The sequence below is a fragment of the Bombina bombina genome, chromosome 9 (assembly GCF_027579735.1).
Source record: "Bombina bombina isolate aBomBom1 chromosome 9, aBomBom1.pri, whole genome shotgun sequence".
Lineage (NCBI taxonomy): Eukaryota > Metazoa > Chordata > Amphibia > Anura > Bombinatoridae > Bombina > Bombina bombina.
The window spans coordinates 51,997,492-52,018,902 of record NC_069507.1 but is presented as its reverse complement, the minus strand read 5'-3'; the positions used below and the strand labels follow the sequence as shown (position 1 = coordinate 52,018,902).

At 38.5% G+C, this 21,411-nt stretch overlaps 1 protein-coding gene across 1 annotated transcript in view; it reads left to right on the top strand.

Annotated features, from left to right (window-relative positions):
* The window catches only part of RET (ret proto-oncogene), a 97,041-nt gene that overhangs the window by 32,480 nt on the left and 43,150 nt on the right, over positions 1-21,411 (top strand). The window contains exons 3-7 of the mRNA XM_053692885.1: positions 4,168-4,461; positions 4,604-4,845; positions 8,001-8,202; positions 16,933-17,132; positions 19,481-19,733. Coding sequence (XP_053548860.1) covers positions 4,168-4,461; positions 4,604-4,845; positions 8,001-8,202; positions 16,933-17,132; positions 19,481-19,733 — 1,191 coding nt within the window. The remainder of the gene's footprint in view (positions 1-4,167; positions 4,462-4,603; positions 4,846-8,000; positions 8,203-16,932; positions 17,133-19,480; positions 19,734-21,411) is intronic.

Genomic DNA, 21,411 nt, shown 5'->3' with positions numbered 1-21,411 from the left:
CTGCTGTTTAAACAGCGGAGGTGCGCGTGCGAGGTCGGGTGGGTGCGCGTGCGAAGGTCTCTCAGCTGTGCGCTGTTTAAACAGCGGAGGTGCGCGTGCGAAGGTCTCTCAGCTGTGCGCTGTTTAAACAGCGGAGGTGCACGTGCAGGAAGGCCAAGTGTTTGTCTCTACTGCGCATGACGGCTTCAGACAAACACTTGGCCTTTTATAATATAGGATTTTTAAAAAAGCACTCACCAATAATGAATAATCCTGTTCTGTATTATTCACACTGACCTTAAGAACATTATACAGTTATCAAAAAGATGACAGCCTCATTGATCTCTAAATACACACTACCTCTGTCACAGTATGTGAGAATATCAGTTTTCCAAGATGGCAGCCCCCAGTACAAAGAGGTGGAACTTCACAATCTGGCCTCTTTTTGGGGGTAAAAATAGGAACAGCAGGAGAAAAAAACAATAACATAGTGAGTACTAATAGTAACCATTTTAGTGTAGTTGTGTCCAGCAGGTTAATTTCCCTTTAACAGGTATTTAAAAGGATATGGTTAATGATCAGGTGCTGGACTGGTATCTATACAGGTAGCCCTCAGTTTACGCCGGGGTTAGGTTCCAGAAGGAATGGTTGTAAATCAAAACCGTTGTAAATTGAAACCCAGTTTATAATGTAAGTCAATGGAAAGTGGGGGAGTTAGGTTCCAGGCCCCTCTCAAAATTGTCATAAGTAACACCTAATACATTATTTTAAAAGCTTTGAAATGAAGACTTTAAATGCTAGACAGCATTATAAACCTAATAAAATAATCACACAACACAGAATATATAATGAAACTAAGTTAAATTAACAAAAACATTTGCTAAACAGCATTATAAATCTAATAAAATAATCACACAATACAGACTTCACTTGGATTTTTGTGCAAACAGTTCTTTCTATGCATTCCAATCTGGACTGAGTTATAGACAGGAAGATCTTGTTCCTTTGAAATCTGCTCGATAGCTCAGGTCTGGTTAAACTGATTAATTTCAGCTTGCTTGGCTTTGCTGCAACACAAGTGGACAGCTTCACCTACTGGCTATTTTAATAAATGCACTGCTTCTCAATGCTTTTCAATAGCAGTCCCATGACTGGAAACAAAGGTTGTTATTCTGAAATGGTGTAAATTGAACCGTTGTAAAACGAGGGCCACCTGTATATGTATATATGTGAGCAGTGTTTTAAAGGTAAAGAGCTCCTCTATTTAGCAGAGGTTTAGTGCACCTTTTCCCTCACAATCGGCTTAGCACTAGAGCTACATCCCAACATAAGTTTTTCAGAGCACCCCCATAGTATTCTATTATGTGAGGGATTTAGTGCACCCATGCTATCCAAAATATAAATGTTAGCAAGCCCCAGAATTTCATCCTAGTACAAAAATATTTTTTCAACTTGTAATATGAGCACAAAAATAATAGTGATATTGATTGCGTTCAAGCAATGTTAGCGTACAATAGCGCTAATGTTTTTGTGCTTTACTCGTAATCTGGGCCAAACAACCATTAAAGCTTAAATGGACTTTCTCAAAAATGACATATAATTAATTAGAGCATGTCATTAATGCTTTATTTACCCTGCAAGTCTTTGTGTTTAACCATAATGAGCTAAAAACATAGTTAAAGTACCACTCAGGAGCCACGGAGACCTGGTCATCCTTTTTTTATCCTCCTTAGTATCTAGCTCCCTTTCAGAGAAAGAAGCACGGCATGCTGTGAGTTTCTTAGTTACTGTTTCTCTCCCATTATTGTGCCACAACAGTTCTACAGACAACCCAACTCTCCCTGAAGTTCAGGGAGTCTCGCTGATTGTAATAGCGGCTCCCTGATGCCAGCAAATGGAATGCAATCTCCCTGAAATTCCAAGTACCATGATCCAATGTAGCCCAAATCTGGAAAAGTGTTTCTTTAAGGAATACCTTTAGTTGCTGGGACGTTATAGAACCCTCCAAGCATGCATCAGTAACCAAAAAGCCCCCCTGATTTTAATAATAAAAAAAAAAAATACTACCTTATTTACTGCACGTAATTAAACTTTGTATTCTAAAATATTTAAGCATTCAACAAGCGTACGATCACTGGAAAATAGGTTTGTTGTATGTGGTTGTGCAATAAAGCTACTTTTTAAAATGTGCCTTTAGTGGTAAGCTACTTTAATGATAAGTCTCTATCTTATTTAGGGTTTCAAGGTGTCCAATATAGAACTGGGGGGGGTGGGTGGCGACGCAGTAGTGGGTGAAGCCACCTCCCTGAAATGAGTTTTGGCAGGTTGGGATGTCTGGTTCTAGATTCCCAGTATGCAGGGCAAAGTAGCAAGAAGCTTTTGTGTGAGACCAAACCCCTTCTTCTATGCAGTATGTGTATATATATTTATGCCCTAGAGTGTGCCAGGAACTCAAATGGAAAAGCGGGTTTACTCTCACACAAAAGCTAAAAAACTCTAAAAGGAAGCTAGATATTCACGTGGGGCTTAGCAATCATGTAATAAATACACTGTTATCTGTATTTGACCCATAGTGCACATACAATATACATTTCAAGTCTGGAGACTTGTAGGATTTGAAAAATAAAGACATATTTAATACATATGTGACATTTTGGGGATGCCCCGCCTCAGACATATGCTTACCTCATATGTATACCTGTTCCCCCAGCAGCTGCAAGTGATATTTTCATCAAACCAAAACTGCCTTGGCGTCCAGCTACCACTACTACACAAGCACTCTGTTGTTATAGCAACCAGACTCTACATTTCAACATTACAATCTAAGCACAAAAGTTAGACACAGAAATTAAAGTGGATCAAAGTGATTAAAACAAAGAAACCAAAACTTCTTGATACCCAGTTGTACAAACTAATGCTTGAAACTATTTGAAATACATACTTACTACAAAATATACAAAAAAAGCATCCTAATGCAAGAGTCTTATATCCTATAATCTGTAATGCTACTGTCTAGGCTGTTACATCACATTCTATCAATTATGCTCCAAATGAGAGAATTTGTCTGCCTGCTCTGAGGCGGCGGACAGAAATCAACCCGATCGAATATGATCGGGTTGATTGACACCCCCTGCTAGCGGCCGATTGGCGGCGAATCTGCAGGGGGCGGTATTGCACAAGCAGTTCTGGTGAACTGCTTGTACAAAGATAAATGCTGACAGCATATTAGATTGTCAAAGAACAAAGACACTGACAGTGACAGTGTTATGGGCAGATGAATCTAAGTTTGAGGTGTTCGGATCACAAAAAAGAACATTTGTGAGATGCAGACCATATGCATGGTGGAGGCAATGTGATGGTCTGGGGGTGCTTTGTAACAGGGATCATGAAGAAGGAACGCTATCACTACATTTTGCAATGCCATACCCTGTGGACGGTGCTTGATTTGAGCCAATTTCTTCCTACAACAGTACAAAGACACAAAGCACAGGTCTAAACTATGGAAGAACTATTTAGTAAAGAAGCAGTCAGCTGGTATTCTGTCTAATGGAGTTGCCTGCACAGTCACCAGATCTCAACCCTATTGAGATGGGAGCAGCTTGACCGTATGGTACATAAGAAGTGCCCATCAAGCCAATTCAACTTGTGAAAGATGCTTTAGAAAGCATGGAGTGAAATCTCTTCAGATTACCTCAACAATCTGACAACTAGATGCCCAAGGTCTGCAAGGCTATAATTGCTGAACACTTTGAAGCAAACTTTGAAGGACACAATTATTATTACTTCACTTAAAATTCATTATTTCTAACCTTGTCAATGACTTTATTTAATGTTCAAACTCATTATCATAGAAAATAAGGCAATGTCTAAGTGACCCCAAACTTTGGAACGCTGGTATAAATATAAATATAATAGTGCACTAGATTTACATGACAGCAATATAAAAGTGTCTAGCAATGAATAATACCACAACTTGTGTAACTGTGAATATATGTGGATGAATAAAACTTGCATCATGCATAAGATTAAATGTTTTTGATAATTATATATGTTTTTGTTTTAAAAATATAATAGTATTTAAGTGTCATGTAGACCCATTTTCTTACAGACCCTGCTTAAATTCAAAATGTACAGAAAATATTGTTTTCAGTTACTTCCTGATCATTTTATTCATTTTTATTTCTTCAGCAGGAGGAAGCTTGTTACAATCTCAAAAGGTGAGGCTTAAAGTGTCTGCCATGCCTCATCCGTTTCGGGATAAGGACTGTGACAATGCCTCCTTTGCCGTGGTTCAGCTCTCCATACAAAACTTCACATCTCCCAGCTGCTCCCCAGCGCTCGCTAAGGAAATCTGCTTTAGTAATACAGACCTCACCTTTCACGTCAAAGAGAACAAACCACCGGGAATATTGTATCAATTTTACTCCCGTTCAATCCAACAGCAGTGCCAGAATATGACAGTAAATTACACATTAATATCAGGTAAGGAATAAACACAATATCTTCCTTTTTAATCAATAACAATTTTCAAGTAGACTGTCCTTTTAAGATTGTTTTTAAGTTGACAAATTTTATCTTTTTTTGGACTTGTAACAAAATATTCCATTTTGTTTCTGCCCTTAAGAGGCTGACTCCCCATTCCATTACCAAAGTCATTCCTCTGAAGTGAGCTTTACACATTTCTTGGACCGGGAGGAGAAGGAGAATTATGATCTCAGGGTGAAGTGTACATTGAGAGACAGCAGAGAGGAGACAAAGGTGGAACAAGCATTCCTGGTAAAAGTGGATGATGAGGATGATACCGCACCCTTTCTTCCAAATGGAACAGACACAACCAATGTTGTGGTGGAGTTTAATAGGAAAGAGGTCAGTAATTACAAGCAGGGTTCAACAAATCTGTTTAAAATTTAGAAGCCAGTAAGAATATTTAGTAGCCAGACATACTTCTTGCAGCCACAGTATTTGTGTATATATATATATATATATATATATATATATATATATATATATATATATATATATATATATATATATATATATATATATATATATATATATATATATAGAGAATGAATAAGAGAAAAAGTTAGGAGCCTGGGTTAAATTCTAAGAGCCAGTAGCTACCTGGCTCCTGGGTTTGTCGAGCCCTGAATTACAGAATGATTTTGGTTGTAACAGGTAATCTAGATAAGGCTATGGAGGGAGATTTATCAAGAAGCCGATGCTGCTTGCTCCTCCCGATGTTGACTGCTGCTTCTTAACTCGTCCACCACTTCTGAGGGATGATTGACACCCCCTGCTAGCAGCCAATTGGCCGCGAATGTGAAATGCTTGTGCAATGTTAAATGCCGACACCGTATGCTGTTGGCATTTAGCAATATCGGGCGGACATGGTTCGCTATAGCGAATCATGTCCGCCCAACATTTGTTAAATCTACCCCTAAATTTCTAGTAGAGACAAAATCAAGGACTCTGGTTGGTCATTGCTTAGATTGTAATGCAATATTCCTGGTTAAAGAAAACAAAGATGTTTCTAGAAAAAAATGGAATTAAACAAAGTTGTTTTCTAATTTTTTGAATATCTATAGTTGATATTATGGGATATGTTGCAGATTTTCTTTGAGCAAATACTTTTTAAAGGAAAGTTTAAAGCTCTGAAAGTTTAAAAAATGAACTAAAGTATATTCCAAAGAGAGGCAATGGTGCACATTTGCTAGATAAGACAGATGATTTGATGAATCAATAACAAACATAACAATATTACTGTTTTAATAAATATAGAGCAGGTTGATTTTTAGTTGTAGATTCACTGTATTATAAATAAATATCATATCAGATAGTGATTACATAATTAAAGAAATAAACAAGTGTATTTGCAAACTCATGATATAGTTATAGTAGTCTCTTAAAGGGACATGAAACCCTCATTTTTTCTTTCATGATTTAGAAAGAGAATGCAATTTTAAACATCTTTCTAATTTACTTCTATTATCTAATTTGTTTTATTATCTTGATATTCTTTGCTGAAAAGCATATCTAGATATGCTCAGTAGCTGCTGATTGGTTGCTGCACATAGAAGCCTCATGTGATTGGCTCACCCATGTGCATTGCTTTTTCTTCAAATAAGGATATCTAAAAAATGAAACAAAATAAATAATAGAAGTAAATTGTAATGTTGTTTAAATTTGTATGTTCTATCTGAATCATAAAAGAAAGTTTTTGGGTTTAGTGGCCCTTTAAGTTTTGTGGCTCATTTATGAGGATGTGACCTTTTTACTGTTGTTTTTACTCACTTTTGACATTTGAACTTAAAATTTAGCTTTACGCATGCCATTTAACCCTTAAAGAGAAGGTCAATTTTCATGTGAAAGTGCCCGTTTTTTAAAAAAACTATTAAAAACAGGGGAACTTTCATTCATGAAAATTGACATTGCACCGGATTTTAAAAATACCTTTTTCTTCTGTAACGCCGGATAGCCGTTCTGAAACGATGCCTCGCCTGCTTCTTCCTGGTTTACTTACCCAGCAATGATGAAACCGGCTTCCTCCAATCACAGCGTTGCCTCAGGCAATGATTGCCCCGGGGGGAAAGCCCCGATTGGAGGATGCCGGAATTGTCATGTATGAATTGCTGATGTATGAAGAGTCTTGCGACGGGCTGTTGAAGCACTGGAGCTGCTTCAAGAAGTAAAGGTATATTTTAAGAAAACGGGTGAAATGTCAATTTTCATGAAAGAAATTGCCCCTGTTTTTAATAGTTTTTTTTTTTTTTTAAAAACGGGCACTTTCCCATGAAAATTGACCTTCAGACGAAAACTTCCCAAAAAGACCAGAGCATTTTTAGCATTTTTGCCTTTTTTATATTTACCTATCAAAACTATATATTTTTTTTTTAGTAGACAACCCAAAGGGGCCTATCTATAAAGCTCCGTATGGAGCATGAAGCCCCGTGTTTATGGCGATCCTTTGGCATTGCTTTTTGGTAATTAGAAGGCAGCTAAATGACCACACTTTTATCATGCCCAGCAGTCGAGGGGTTAATTTGGTAGCTTGTAGGGTTAACTTTAGCTTTAGTGCATATATTACCCTCACCCTGATCCCTCCCTAATCCCTCTCAAACAACTCTCTTCCCTCCCCCACCCCACAATGGTCACCCCCATCTTAAAGGGACACTGAACCCAAATTTATTATTTTGTGATTCAGATAGAGCATGCAATTGTAAGCAACTTTCTAATTTACTCCTATTAACACATTTTCTTCATTCTCTTGGTATGTTTATTTGAAAAGCAAGAATGTAAGTTTAGATGCCGGCCCATTTTAGGTGAACAACCTGGGTTGTCCTTGCTGATTAGACAGCATCAATAAACAAGTGCTGTCCATGGTTCTGAACCAAAAATGTGCTGGCTCCTTAGCTTAGATGCCTTCTTTTTCAAATAAAGATAGCAAGAGAACTAAGAAAAATTGATAATAGAAGTAAATTAGAAAGTTGCTTAAAATTGCATGCTCTATCTGAATCATGAAAGAAAAAAATTTGGGTTCCGTGTCCCTTTAAGTACTGGCAGAATGTCTGCCAGTACTAAAATAAAAGGCTTTTTTTTTTTGCTGCAGTTTTTAGTCTTTTTCTTTTAAATTAAAAAAAACAACCATTTTTTTTTCTGTAGTGTTGTTGCCCCCCCCCTCATTACCCTAACCCCTCCCCCTTCCAGATCGATTTGCCCTCTACCCCACTATTTATTACAGGAGCCCCCTGTCCCTGCTTCCCCCTCCTCTCCCCTCCCTCCATCCCACTCACTGCCGCTCTTATGTTTTTTTGCACAAATTATGATTGAATATTTATATTATGCAATTAATTTGTACTTTGGATATAAACATTTTATTCTGGCCCCACCTGGCTACTCCATAATTCCACCCAGCTAGCAACATTTTCTTTGGAGAACATTGATATACCTGTAGATTGTTAGGCCTCACTCATCAACCTTTAAACCACCTTCTCCATAATAATCTCTTTATTGCTTTGTAGGGAACAGTTCTTGGGGTGCTGGAAGTGTGGGATGTAGACTCCACACCTGTCTATCCACTGGACACTAACCACAATAAATATACAGAAACCATTGTCAACAAGGATCAGTTTGTTCGTGGGGCCTTCCGTATAGAGCATATGTTTAGAGAGAAGAAATTCAAACCTAAGGACAACTGGATCCGTGGGACGTTGCATGAATACAGTAAGTCACTCTACATGCAGAGACAATGCAGAAAAAAACTACAGCAACTAAAGCTAAATAAAACATATTGGGCTAGATTACAAGTGGCGCAGTATTTTTTTTTCGCGATTGTGAAAACTCCGCTAGGATTGTAATGTTTGCACTTGTCGGGTTGCATTCATATTACAAGGTCCAAAAAATGTGTTTTGCTCTAGCGTTAACCCGAATAGCGCGAAAAAACTAACTTAAGTTTTCGCATGCTCTTGCATGTATTCCCCCATAGAGACTGTGCAAACACCATCACATTTTCGCATTCCCCATAGAAGTCAATGAAGAAATGTTTTTGCTGAAATACACCCATCGCACAAACAACATAGCAAATTTGCATTAGAAAATTTGAAATATTTACAGTAAATACATAGTTAAAATCTTTCTAAAATATAAATATTGCATAAATATGTTTTATCATGTTTTCATCTACTTAATGGCAAAGGAATATAATGCACTAATATGTCTATATATGTGTACATATATATTAATGTTTTTTATGTGTATATATGACTGTAAATACATATATACACATATAAATATATTAATATATATACATATATATATATATATATATATATATATACACACACAGTTGTATGCAAAAGTTTAGGCACCCCTGACAATATATGCATCAAAACGAAATTAGACAGGTGCATACATTTGGACACCTGTGTCATTTTGTTGATTTGAATACCTGTAACTACCTAGCACTGGTTAATTGGAATACACAATTGGTTTGGTGAGCCCATTAAGTCTTGAACTTCATAGACAGGTGCATCCAATCATGAGAAAAGGTATTTAAGGTGGCCAATTGCAAGTTGTTGTTCTCTTTGACTCTCCTCTGAAGAGTGGCAACATGGGGGCTTCAAAACAACTCTCAAATGACCTGAAAACAAAGATTGTTCAACATTATGGTTTAGGGAAAGGCTACAAAAAGCTATTGCAGAGATTTAAGCTGTCAGTGTCCACTGTGAGGAACATAGTGAGGAAATGGAAGACCACAGGCAGAGTTCATGTTAAGGCCAGAAGTGGCAGGCCAAGTAAAATATCAGAGAGGCAAAGGCAAAGGATGGTGAGAACGGTCAAAAACAGCCCACAGACCACCTCCAAAGACCTACAACATCATCTTGCTGCAGATGGTGTCACTGTGCATCGTTCAACAATTCAGCACACTTTGCACAAGGAGAAGCTGTATAGGAGAGTAATGCGGAAGAAGCCTTTTCTGCACACACGCCACAAACAGAGTCGCTTGAGGTATGAAAAAACACATTTGGACAAGCTAGCTTCATTTTGGAAGAATGTGCTGTGGACTGATGAAACATAGATTGAGTTATTTGGTCATAACAAGGGGCGTTATGCATGGAGGCAAAAGAACACAGCGTTCCAAGACAAACACTTGCTACCCAAAGTAAAATTTGGTGGATGTTCCATCATGCTGTGGGGCTGTGTGGCCAGTGCCGGTACTGGGAATCTTGTTACAGTTGAGGGTCGCATGGATTCCACTCAAAATCAGCAGATACTTGAGAATAATGTTGAGGAATCAGTCACAAAGTTGAAGTTACGCCGGGGCTGGATATTTCAACAAGACAACAACCCAAAACACTGCTCAAAATCTACTCTGGCATTTATGCAGAGGAACAAGTACAATGTTCTGAAATGGCCATCCCAGTCCCCAGACCTGAATATCATTAAAAATCTGTGGGGTGATTTGAAGCGGGCTGTCCATGCTCAGCAACCATCAAACCAAAATGAACTGGAGATATTTTGCAAGGAGGAATGGTCCAAAATACCTTCATCCAGAATCCAGACACTCATTACAGGCTATAGTGCCGGACAGATAGCTCAGCATGCTAAGGCACTGTGGCTGATCTCTGTAGAAACCCAAGGGTTACAGGTTCAATCCCCGGTGAGGTCCACTCAGCCTTTCATCCTTCCGAGGTTGATAAAATGGACAGCGCCTTGAGACCCTTATGGGTGATTAGCTGCGCTTTACAAGTACCCAATACATACATTGTGCTGAAACATGAAGTGTACATGTTTGTGAGCAGAAATACATTGACGGGCATTTAATGCATGATCTCCAATGAGTATAATGACATCTAATAAACAAGATACATATGCAGTGTACAAAATAACTGAATAAAGATATGTGCACTTTCATTCAAGGGGTCATGAGCTCAAGCTAAAGGGTAGTAGATTCAGGAGTAATTTGAGGAAGCACTTCTTTACAGAAAGAGTGATTGATTTATGGAATAAACTTCCTCAAGAGGTAGTAGCAACAAACACTGTGGGGGACTTTAAAAATGCATGGGACAAGCATAGGGCTATCCTACGAACTAGATAAGTTTATACTGTTAGGTAAGGTCGGGCAGACTTGCTGGGCCTATGGCTCTTATCTGCCGTCAATATCTATGTTTCTATGTTTCTATGTTTCTATAGGAAGCGTATAGAGGATGTTATTTCTGCAAATGGAGACTCTACTAAATATTGATGTGATATTTCTGTTGGGGTGCCCAAATTTATGCACCTGTCTAATTTTGTTTTGATGCATATTGCACATTTTTTGTTAATCCAATAAACCTCATTTTACTACTGAAATATTACTGTGTCCTTCAGTTATTTGATAGATCAAAATGAAATTGCTGATCCAAACACCCAATTATTTATAAATGAAAATGTCATGGAAATTGTCAGGGGTGCCTTAACTTTTGCATACAACTACTTATATAACGCAGCTGATAATAGCTTAGCGCCTTTTTCATAGCAGGGGAAGCCCTGTCCTACACACCACATGACCGTGTGCGTTCTTTTCATTTTCCTACGATCCTGCTGTGGACATCACTCCTAAGGAGAGCGTTTTTTTACTGTTAGCTGTCTGGGTCTAGGAGGTGGTGAGTGCCCCAGCCATTGGGATTATAAAGGTGCCATATTTTTTAATAAAAGCATTCTTTTTTGTCTGTCCTTCTGTGGATATATCTTAGCTATGGAGGACTCTGATGCTACATTAGAAGGTTCCGCTCCTTCTGTACTGATTAATAATTCCTGTTTATATTGTGAGGAGGCCGTAGTTTGCCTACCTGCTCAAGTTTGTTCCATTTGACTAAGCACTGTTCTAAAGTCTAAGAAGGGAGACAAGCCTGCTATTATTTATAGCGCTATTAGCCCCTCTGAGCCGTCTACTTCTCAAGAATCTGTGTCCCAAGAGATTACTACCCTTTCTACACTACCCACTCCACATGCAGGTCTCCTTGGCTCAACTAAATCTCCATCTGGAGGGGGCTTTTTTCCTGCGGACTTTACCGCGCAGTTACAATCGGCGGTGTCTTACCTCCCTCTAGCAAAGGTAAGAGAAAGGTTAAACATAGTTCTCCTGACCTAGAGTCATCTAAATATTTGTCGGATTTAGCTATTATGTCCCAGCTATCCGAGGATGAGTTAACCTATGTAGCTTCAGAGGGTGACATTTCTGAGTCGGAAACTTTAGTTTCTAAACCTTCTTCAGCAGAGGAACCCTCCTTTAGATTTAAAATTTAGCATCTGCGTTTTTATTAAAGGAGGTTCTGTCTACACTAGAGGTTCCAGAGGCTAAACCTTCTGAGGAACCTAAGATCCCTAAATTAGACAGGGTTTATGAAGACAGGAAGGTCCCTCCGACTTTTCCTGTGCCAGTTAAGATGGTGAACATAATTAGTAACGAATGGGAAAGAATAGGAACTTTTTTTCCCCCCTAGTCTACTTTAAAAAAAATATTCACCGGTCCCTGACTTTCAATTAGATTTGTGGGGTTCCATCCCTAAGGTGGATTGCACTATTTCTACGCTGGCTAAGCATACTACTATCCCTCTGGAGGATAGTTCTTTTTTTATAGAGCCTATGGATAAGAAAATGGAAACTTTTCTGATGAAAATGTTTCAACATACAGGGTTTTTATTTCAACCGACGGCAGCTGTAGCCGCAGTTGCTAGAGCAGCTACCTACTGGTGTGACACTCTGTCGGAGCTCACTGAGTTGGAGACTCCCCTCGAGGATATTCAGGAGAGAATTAAAGCTCTAAGAATTGCTAACTCCTTCATCTGTGACGCGAATATGCAGATTATTCGCCTTAATGCAAAGACTTCTTGCTTTGCGGTCCTAGCCCGTCAGGCTCTCTTGTTCAAGTCTTGGTCTGCAGATATGACTTCTAAATTCAGACTCCTTTCTCTTCCTTTCAATTTGAATATTTTATTCGGTCCAGGGCTGGACTCTATTAATTCTACGATTACCAGAGGGAAAGGTGCCTTCCCACCGCAGGATAAGAAGAATAGGCCTAAGGGACGACAATTATCTAATTTTCGTTCCTTTCGTTCTGACAAGTCACAATGACAGCAATCCTCATCTAAGTCCGAGCAGCCCAAGACTACTTGGAAGCCGGCTCAGTCCTGGAATAAGTCCAAACAGACTAAGAAGTCCGGCGAGAACAAATCAGCATGAAGGGATGGCCCCCAATCCGGGATCGAATTGAGTAGGGGGAAGACTGTCTCTTTTTTCAGACACTTGGTTCCAGGATGTACAGGATCCTTGGGTCCTGGAGGTTGTATCTAAGGGATACCAGATAGGATTCAAATCTCATCCACCCAGGGGCAGATTCCATCTCTCCAGCCTGTCTACAAGACCAGAAAAGAGGACTGCCTTTTTAGGTTGCGTACAGGATCACTCCTCTCTAGGAGTAGTTGTCCTGGTACCTTAAACAGAAAGAGTTTTGGGGTTCAATTTATTTTAAACCTTTTCGTGGTTCCAAAGAAGGAGGAAACGTTTTGTCCAATTCTGGACTTAAAGTGCCTAAACAAGTTGTTCCCTCTTTCAATTTGGAGACAATACGGTCAATCCTTCCTTTGTTTCAGTAAGGACAGTTTATGACCACCATAGACCTGAAGGATGCATACCTTCACATTCCGATACACAGGGAATATTTTCAGTTCCTGAGGTTTGCCTTTCTGGACCAGCACTTCCCGTTTATATCTCTTCTGTCTGGCCTAGCTACTGCTCCAAGGATATTTTCGTAGGTTCTGGGGGCTCTTCTAGCCATTGCCAGAAGATGAGGCACCATCTTTTCGTCTAGTGGAAGAACACTCGTAGTCCCTTCTCAGTTTTCTTCGATCACATGGATGGAAGATAAACTTGGAAAAAAGTTATCTTACTCCAAGTACAAGGGTGAATTACTTGGGGACAATAATAGACTCTATATCCATGATAATATTTCCCACAGATCAGAGACGTTGCAAGCTAACTACTGCATGTCTTGCCTTCCAGGCCTCCAAGAGACCCTCAGTGGCCCAGTGTATGGAGGTGATCGGACTCATGGTGTCCTGTATGGACATCATTCCCTTTGCCAGATTCCATCTCAGACCTTTACAACTATGCATGCTGAGACAATGAAACGGCGACCATTCAGATCTGTCTCAACAGATTGTGCTGGCAATCTGTCGAGAGACTCACTCTCTTGGTGGCTCTGTCCAGATCATCTGTCCCAAGGCACATGCTTCTTGAGACCATCCTGGGAGATTGTGACTGCGGATGCAAGCCTTTCTGGCTGGGGAGCTATTTGGGGTGCCAAGAGGGCACAAGAGCTGATCAATATATTGGAACTCAGGGCAATCTTCAATGCCTTGAAGGCTTGGCCCCTTCTGGGTTCATCCCAGTTTATCTGATTCCAATCAGACAATATAACCTTGGTTCCCTAAATCAAGCATCAGGGGGGGAACGAGAAGTACCTTGGTGATGAGAGAAGTATCTCAGGTACTAGAGTGGGCAGAGACTCACAGATGTATGCTGTCAGCAATCCACATTCCGGATGTGGACAACTGGGAAGCGGACTTCCTCAGCAGGCAATCCTTTCACCCAGGGGAATGGTTTCTCCAAGCTACCCAGGTATGGTCGAGGTCAAAGAATCCTCAAGCGGAACTGATAGATGCCCTATCAGTACCATGGAGGTTCAGACTCGTATATCGTTTTCCTCCATTACCGCTTCTCCTTTGTGTGGTGGCTTGCATCAAGCAGGAGAGAGCATCAGTGATTCTGATTGCTCCATCGTGGCCGCGAAGGACGTGGTTTGCAGATCTGGTGGGGATGTCCTCATCTCCTCAGTGGTGATTACCTTGTCACAGAGATCTGCTGATGCAGGGTCCCTTCGTTCATCAAAATCTAGATCCACTGAGGCTGACTGTGTGGAGATTGAACGCTTAGTCTTAGCCAAGAGAGGGTTTTCTGAGAGTGTTATTGAAACTCTGGTTCAAGCTCGTAAGCCAGTTACTCGTTGTATCTACCATAAAGTGTGGAGGACTTACTTGTACTGGTGTGAAGAGCATGGCTTTTCCTAGTATAAGGTTAAGGTTGCCAAAATGTTATCTTTTCTCTAGGATGGACTGGAAAAGGGTCTATCTGCTAGTTCCCTGAAGGGACAGATATCGGCCCTGTCGGTGTTACTGCACAAGAGATTGGCTGAGCTTCCAGATGTGCAGTCCTTTGTTAAGGCTCTGACTAGGATCAGACCTGTGTTTAGATCTGGTGCTCCTCCTTGGAGCCTCAATCTTGTTCCTAATGTTTTGCAGCAGGCTCTGTTTGAGCCTATGCATACTGTTGACATTAAATTGTTATCTTGAAAGGTTCTTTTTTGTTGGCTATTGAGTTTCTGAGATTTCTACTTTACAATGTGACCCCCCCTTATCTTGTTTCCATGCTGATAACGCAGTTTTACGTACCTAAGGTGGTGTTGGATCGTAACATTAATCAAAAAAATTGTTGTTCTTTCTTTGTGTCCTTATCCTTCTTCAGCGAAGGAACACTTGCTTCACAACTTAGATGTGGTTCATGCCTTGAAGTTCTATCAGGCTACTAAGGAATTCAGACAATCTTCCTCTTTGTTTGTCATCAATACGGAAAAGCTTAAGGGGCAGAAGGCTACTACGACTTCCCTATCTTTCTGGTTGAGGAGCATCATAGCTTATGAGACAGCAGGGTGAAAGCCTCCTGAGACTATAATGGCTCATTCCACTAGAGCAGTGGCTTCCTCCTTTTACATTCCTGCTTTTTAAATAAAGATAGCAAGAGGACGAAGAAAATTTGATAATAGGAGTACATTAGAAAGTTACTTAAAGGGACATGAAACCCAATTTTTTTCTTTCATGATTCAGATAGAAAATACAATTTTAAATAACTTTCTAATTTACTTCTATTATCTCATTTGTTTCATTCTCTTGGTATCATTTGTTGAAGGAGCAGTAATGCACTAATGGTTTCAAACTGAACACATTGGTGAGCCACTCACAATCAATATAAATATGCAGCCACCAATCAACAGCTAGAACCTAGGTTCTCTGCTGCTTCTGAGCTTGCATAGATAAACCTTTCAGCAAAGGATAACAAGAGAAGGAAGCAAATTAAATGATAGAAGTAAATTGAAAAATTGTTTAATATGGTATTCTCTATCTGAATCATGAATGAAAAATTTTGGGTTTTATGTCCCTTTAAAATTGCTGCTCTATCTGAATCATGAAAGAAAAAATGGGGGTTTAGCATCCCTTTAATGATTGCAGTCTCTGTGGAGTGTTGAGAACAAAATCCAGATTGCGATGGATCAAGGAATGCGGTTGATGTAAGAAAATGTGATAGATGTTTACATACTAGTCTTTCGGTTTGGAGTCAAGAGGGAGTTGGGAAATAAGGCGCTAGTTGGTGAGGGAGGTTGGATTGAGAGAAGTTTTTTTGTGGATATGTGTGACTAGTGCATGTTTAAGTGATGAGTACAAAAGGAGAAGAATGAAAATGTGTGTGAGAATAGGAGATGAGAGGGAGATAATGTAAAAGAAATGTAAAACAAAAAGAGCCAGGGAGAAATTACATGGGTCTGAGAGGTTTTATTTGAGATCAGCTGGCATCTCTCTGTTCCTGCAATCAGTAATGGCATCATTACAGGGGACCTGGTGGAACTCAGACTACCAGTGTATGGCTCCTATTTATATGTAAAAAAGGCTCACAGTTAAGGAAAGTGTATGAATTTGCCTTAACATTAGGGTTTTAAAGTTTTCAAGATGGCCATCGGTGTTACAGTACTCCTAAACTTACCTCTGTATGCTTTCATGGAAAGGAGCTACATTTAAATATAAAAAAATGTCCCTATCTGAATAACAAAAGTTACATTTTTCCTTTAAAGTGAAGGTAAACTTTGATTAATGAAAGCCCGATTTTTAAGAATACTATTAAAAACAGGGGCACTTTCATTCATCAAAGTTTGATTAAAAACGTACCTTTTTCTTTTCACAGACAGAGCAACTTCCCCTCCTGTAAATCCTCTCTTCACACGTCAGCAATGACTAATCCGGATTCCTCCAATCACAGCATGGCCTCAGGCAATGACTACCCTGGGGGGAAAGCCGTGATTGGATGAAGACGGATTAGTCATTGCTGACGTGTGAAGAGAGGATTTCCAGGTGGGGGAAGCAGCTCTGGCTGTGAAAAGAAAAAAAGGTACGTTTTTAATCAAAACGGCTGCTTTGTAAACTTTGATGAATGAAAGTGCCCCTGTTTTTAATAGTATTTTTTTTAAAAATGGGCTTTCATTCACCAAAGTTTACCTTCACTTTAAGTCCTGAATTGCACAAATTGTTGCCTGTATAATTTAGTAAACTTTTTTTTGTAATGTCTCAATTTGTATCTCATTGGCAGGGCTTGTTCTGAACAAAAACCTGTCTATTAACATAAATGAAACAGTTCAAGTCAGAGTTCGGGTGAATGATACAGAATTCAGAGGTCCAAATGGAGTAGTCACGCTGTACTTCAATGTCACAATCCATCCTATGGAGATCAGGTTTACAAACACCTCCTACCAGTTAACAGTCAACCGCAATGCTGATCACTATGCGCAGGTGACGTTTTACTTGTACTGGTAAAGTTACTATGTAATTATACTTTATATTATTTTAGAACTCATAATCGTAAAACATTCAGTTTATATTTCATGGGGATCTTGTTACTCCTGCTTACCCACAAGAAAAATCCCCATGATAGTTTGCTAAACATGTGTCTAGTACATAGTTAAGGAGACATAAAAGCCCCTATATAACATTAATGTGCTTTTAAAGTGTGATATTTTGGGAGAATAAATAAGGTAACGCCCATGAGGAGGCTGTGTTCTTTTCGTAAACACCACTGCCTCTTAAACGTTCTACTGTCCTCTAAAAGCGGAATCCTGTGAATTACTCCTGTATCAGTTCGATATTGGGTATGAGGATACGCGCATGAAGGCAGTGGAAAAGGGTAGAAGCAGCGGCAGAAGCATTTGTGATATCGCATTACAAATTGTGAGTTCTTAATTTGTAAGGTCTCACTATACAGCATATTCACTTGTTTTGTTTCAAAGGATATAATACTTATATGAAAAATCACTTGAAAGTGATGCAGCATAACTGTAAAAAGCTAACAAGAAAATATCAAACTAACACCTCTGTGTAAAAAAGAAAGATATTTTACCACAAAATTCCTGCAGCTCTGGGAACAGTTCTCCTTCAGCCAATTAGCTTCATAAATGCTGATGTTAGATTATTCTTTATAGGGATCTCATGAGATTTCACTGAAATCTCACGAGATTTCATAGTAAACTTTGTTGAACTGAGGAGTCAAATAGCATAACTTTGCTACACATGCCAGCTCCACGCTCCCTTGCAAGTCCCAGGACTATCATCCTGATTGGATGCTTAAAGTCTCTTTACAATGGGATGTGGCTACTGATGACATTTAATGTAAATTATCTTCCTTTTTTTACATAGGGGTGTTTAGATGATATTTTCTAGTCAACATTTTACAGCTATGCTGCATCACTTTTAAGGGCTTCAGTGTTTGGGTGTCATGTCCCTTTCACTTATATAGTACTGAGAACCTGACCTGTAATATAAAAAAGAGGTCTGAGGGGGTGGATACACCCTATGTATAGCGTTCCCCTTCCTGCATGAGTCAGTAAGGTATATCTTTTTGGAGTAAGCTAGAGCAGGGTTCCAGCAGAAGTGTTTGTGGTTCTGAACAAATAAAGACCAATTTGAGTAGAGCATGCTCACTACTGCAATAGTCCAGCCACCACCTGACTGCTGCCAGGGACCATACTTGTTACCTTACAATTACTACTAACATGCTGGCACCTCTGTATGCCCTGTTTTTTCCCCAGTGGACTGTGGCTGGCATTCTAAGCACACCCCCAGTGGGTTACTTACTACTATCAGAGTCATTTCAGGCTCAGAACACTTTCACTAACCTTTCTTCAAATATGGCCTTTCCTATTTATGCCTGTAGACAGGAAGGGAAATATTGATATATATATATATATATATATATATATATATATATATATATATATATATATATATATATATATATATATATATATATATATATATATATATATATATATACAGTATATATAGATAGATAGATAGATATAAATATATGTATTATATATATATATACATATATACATATAAGTATATACACACACATATATACATATGTAGTTACCCACCCTCTCAGACTTATGAAATGCCTAATCCAGTAGCCAGAGGCCACATGTCAATACATATATTTCTGTGTGTAAAAATCTGGTTTTCAACAATCCTCTGAAAACCCTTAAAGGGACATTAAACACTTTGAGATGGTAATATAAAATGATAAATTGTATATAATAAAACAACTCTGCAATATACTTTCATTATTTATTTTGTCCTCTTTGCCTGTAATTCCATTCTGAAATTGTGAGCTTTTCAGTTCCTGTTAGAAATGGAAGTGCAGAACACTGTTAAATCCAGCACAACCATTGGCTGCACACTCTAGTGACCTATTTATAACGGTCCCTAATTGGCCACAGCAGAGAAGGTAACACAAGTTACAACATGGCAGCTCCCAGTGTTTTATAGACACTAAAACTTTACACTTATTTTGTCACTTTTTAAACAACTAATGAAACTTTAAAAAATACATCTACAAGTTACTCATGGACTAATCTTTTCTTTGAATGTATCATTCTATCTAGCATTTATTTAGTGTTTAATGTCCCTTTAAACCTGTTTCTATATAACCCATTCTGTCTTGAAGAAAAAACTCGATGAAGTATAAAGTATGAATCCCAGGAATTAACAATTAGTGATATTTTCTTTTCCCTTAAATAGTCTTATATAAGAACCAGATATGAACCAAAATCCCATCGATAAGTTTTACTTATTTGTCCCAGATAGGAAAAGTCTGCATTGAAAACTGCATGCTGTTTAAAGGGATCAACATCAACTACAAACTGCAGATCGCAAATACTACACATGCGATTGGCCTTGCGCAGGGGCGAGAGAGCACATTTGCTACCCTCATTGTCAATGACTCTGTGGCGCTGTCCAACCACGAGAAGGAGATACAATGCACCGTGGTTGCATTCAACAGGCACTTCAAAGAGCAAGTGAAGACTCAAATCACCATCATAATAGAGGGAGCACGTATGTATAGCTCATTATTTTCTTCAGAACCGAGGGATTGATATACAAAATAACACAAATTGTAAATGGTATTTATTCTTTTTTTATTTCATTACAAATGAGCAATCTAATGTTTAGAAGACTTACATTAAAAAGATAGAAAGGTCAAAATTTAAATGTGCATGGCTGCATTTTAATGTGAAAAAGAAACATTTTTTCAATATACTTCCATTTGTGTGAGATTTACATTTGTGCAGTTTTTTATGCATTGTTCTATAACATATAAAAAAAACATACTACCTGAATAATATAGACAAATGTAGCTACAGCAAGAATGCTCCTGTTTGGTATCATTCACACCAGGTTAAAGTGCACAATGCAGCTGTTAATAAATAACGTCACTGATCTACGATGAATGTAAACTGCATAGAGTGCAAGAATACCTATGCGCCAGGTATAAAGATGCAGAGCGTCAGCAATCAGCTACAGTAAGGAGTTTAAGTAAGAGACGATTTGGCACAGAAGGAACATTAGCATAGTGGGCAGTAACCAAGCTATTGCAATTGTGCCCAGCAGTTTAATGCCCCTTTAAAGGGACAGTCTAATTTTATATATATATATATATATATATATATATATATATATATATATATATATATATATAAAACACCTTTACAAACCATTCCCCAGCTTTATATAACCAACATTGTTATATTGATATACTTTATAACCTCTAAACCTCTAAATCTCTGCCTGTCTCTAAGCCCCTGCAGGCCGCCTTTTATCTCAGTGCATTTTATTAGCTTTTCACAGGTAGACAGTGCTAGTTCATTGTGCTCACTCCCGTGTAGTTATGCAGGAAGCAGCACTAACTGGCTGAAATGCAAGTTTTTAAAAAGCACTGTAATAAGAGGCATTCTGCAGAAGCTTCGGTTATCACAGAGCTATAAAGAATTTTAATATAACCGTGTTGGTTATGCAAACCTGCGGAATGAATTGGTAATAAAATGATTATCAATCTTTTTAAAAAATAACAATTTTATTACTGTGTTTGTGCACTCAAAGACAAAAAGGAAGCACATCACAATTATTTAGGATTGTCTAGTATCAATTCCCATATTTAACATGACATATGTGATAGTAGCAGCATTACAGCATATTTCCAACACCATTATTATTTCTAATGTAAATCTTTTTATTATTATTTCACTGGTTTCTCATTTAATTAATGAGTGATATGAAAAGTAGATATTCCATAAAGCTTAATTTCCTGACATTTTATTGTATATGTTCTAGTAGTTGCTCAGTTAACATTCAACTTTAATAAGGATCAGTTGTTGCCTAATATGTTTTTCAGTTTTTATTGAAAGAGGATAAAGGGTTAAAGAGACATAATGGCCTCGATCACAATCTATCTGCAGCTAGGGTTGCCACCTTTCTTGGAAGAAAATACCGGCCATGCTAATTAACATAAATTTGCATAAATAATTAAACAGCATAACTCAAAAACTAAAGCTGATAGGACTGATTTTAAATGCTCATTTGTTTATAACTATTATTCATCACACTAAAAAGAAGTTTCACTTTGACAGGGCTTTCTTTCAATATTTATTATTTATTTTCTACATTGACCTGAACCTTCAAAATACCGGCTGTGTCGGTAAAATACCGGCTGGGTGGCAACCCTATCTGCAACTGA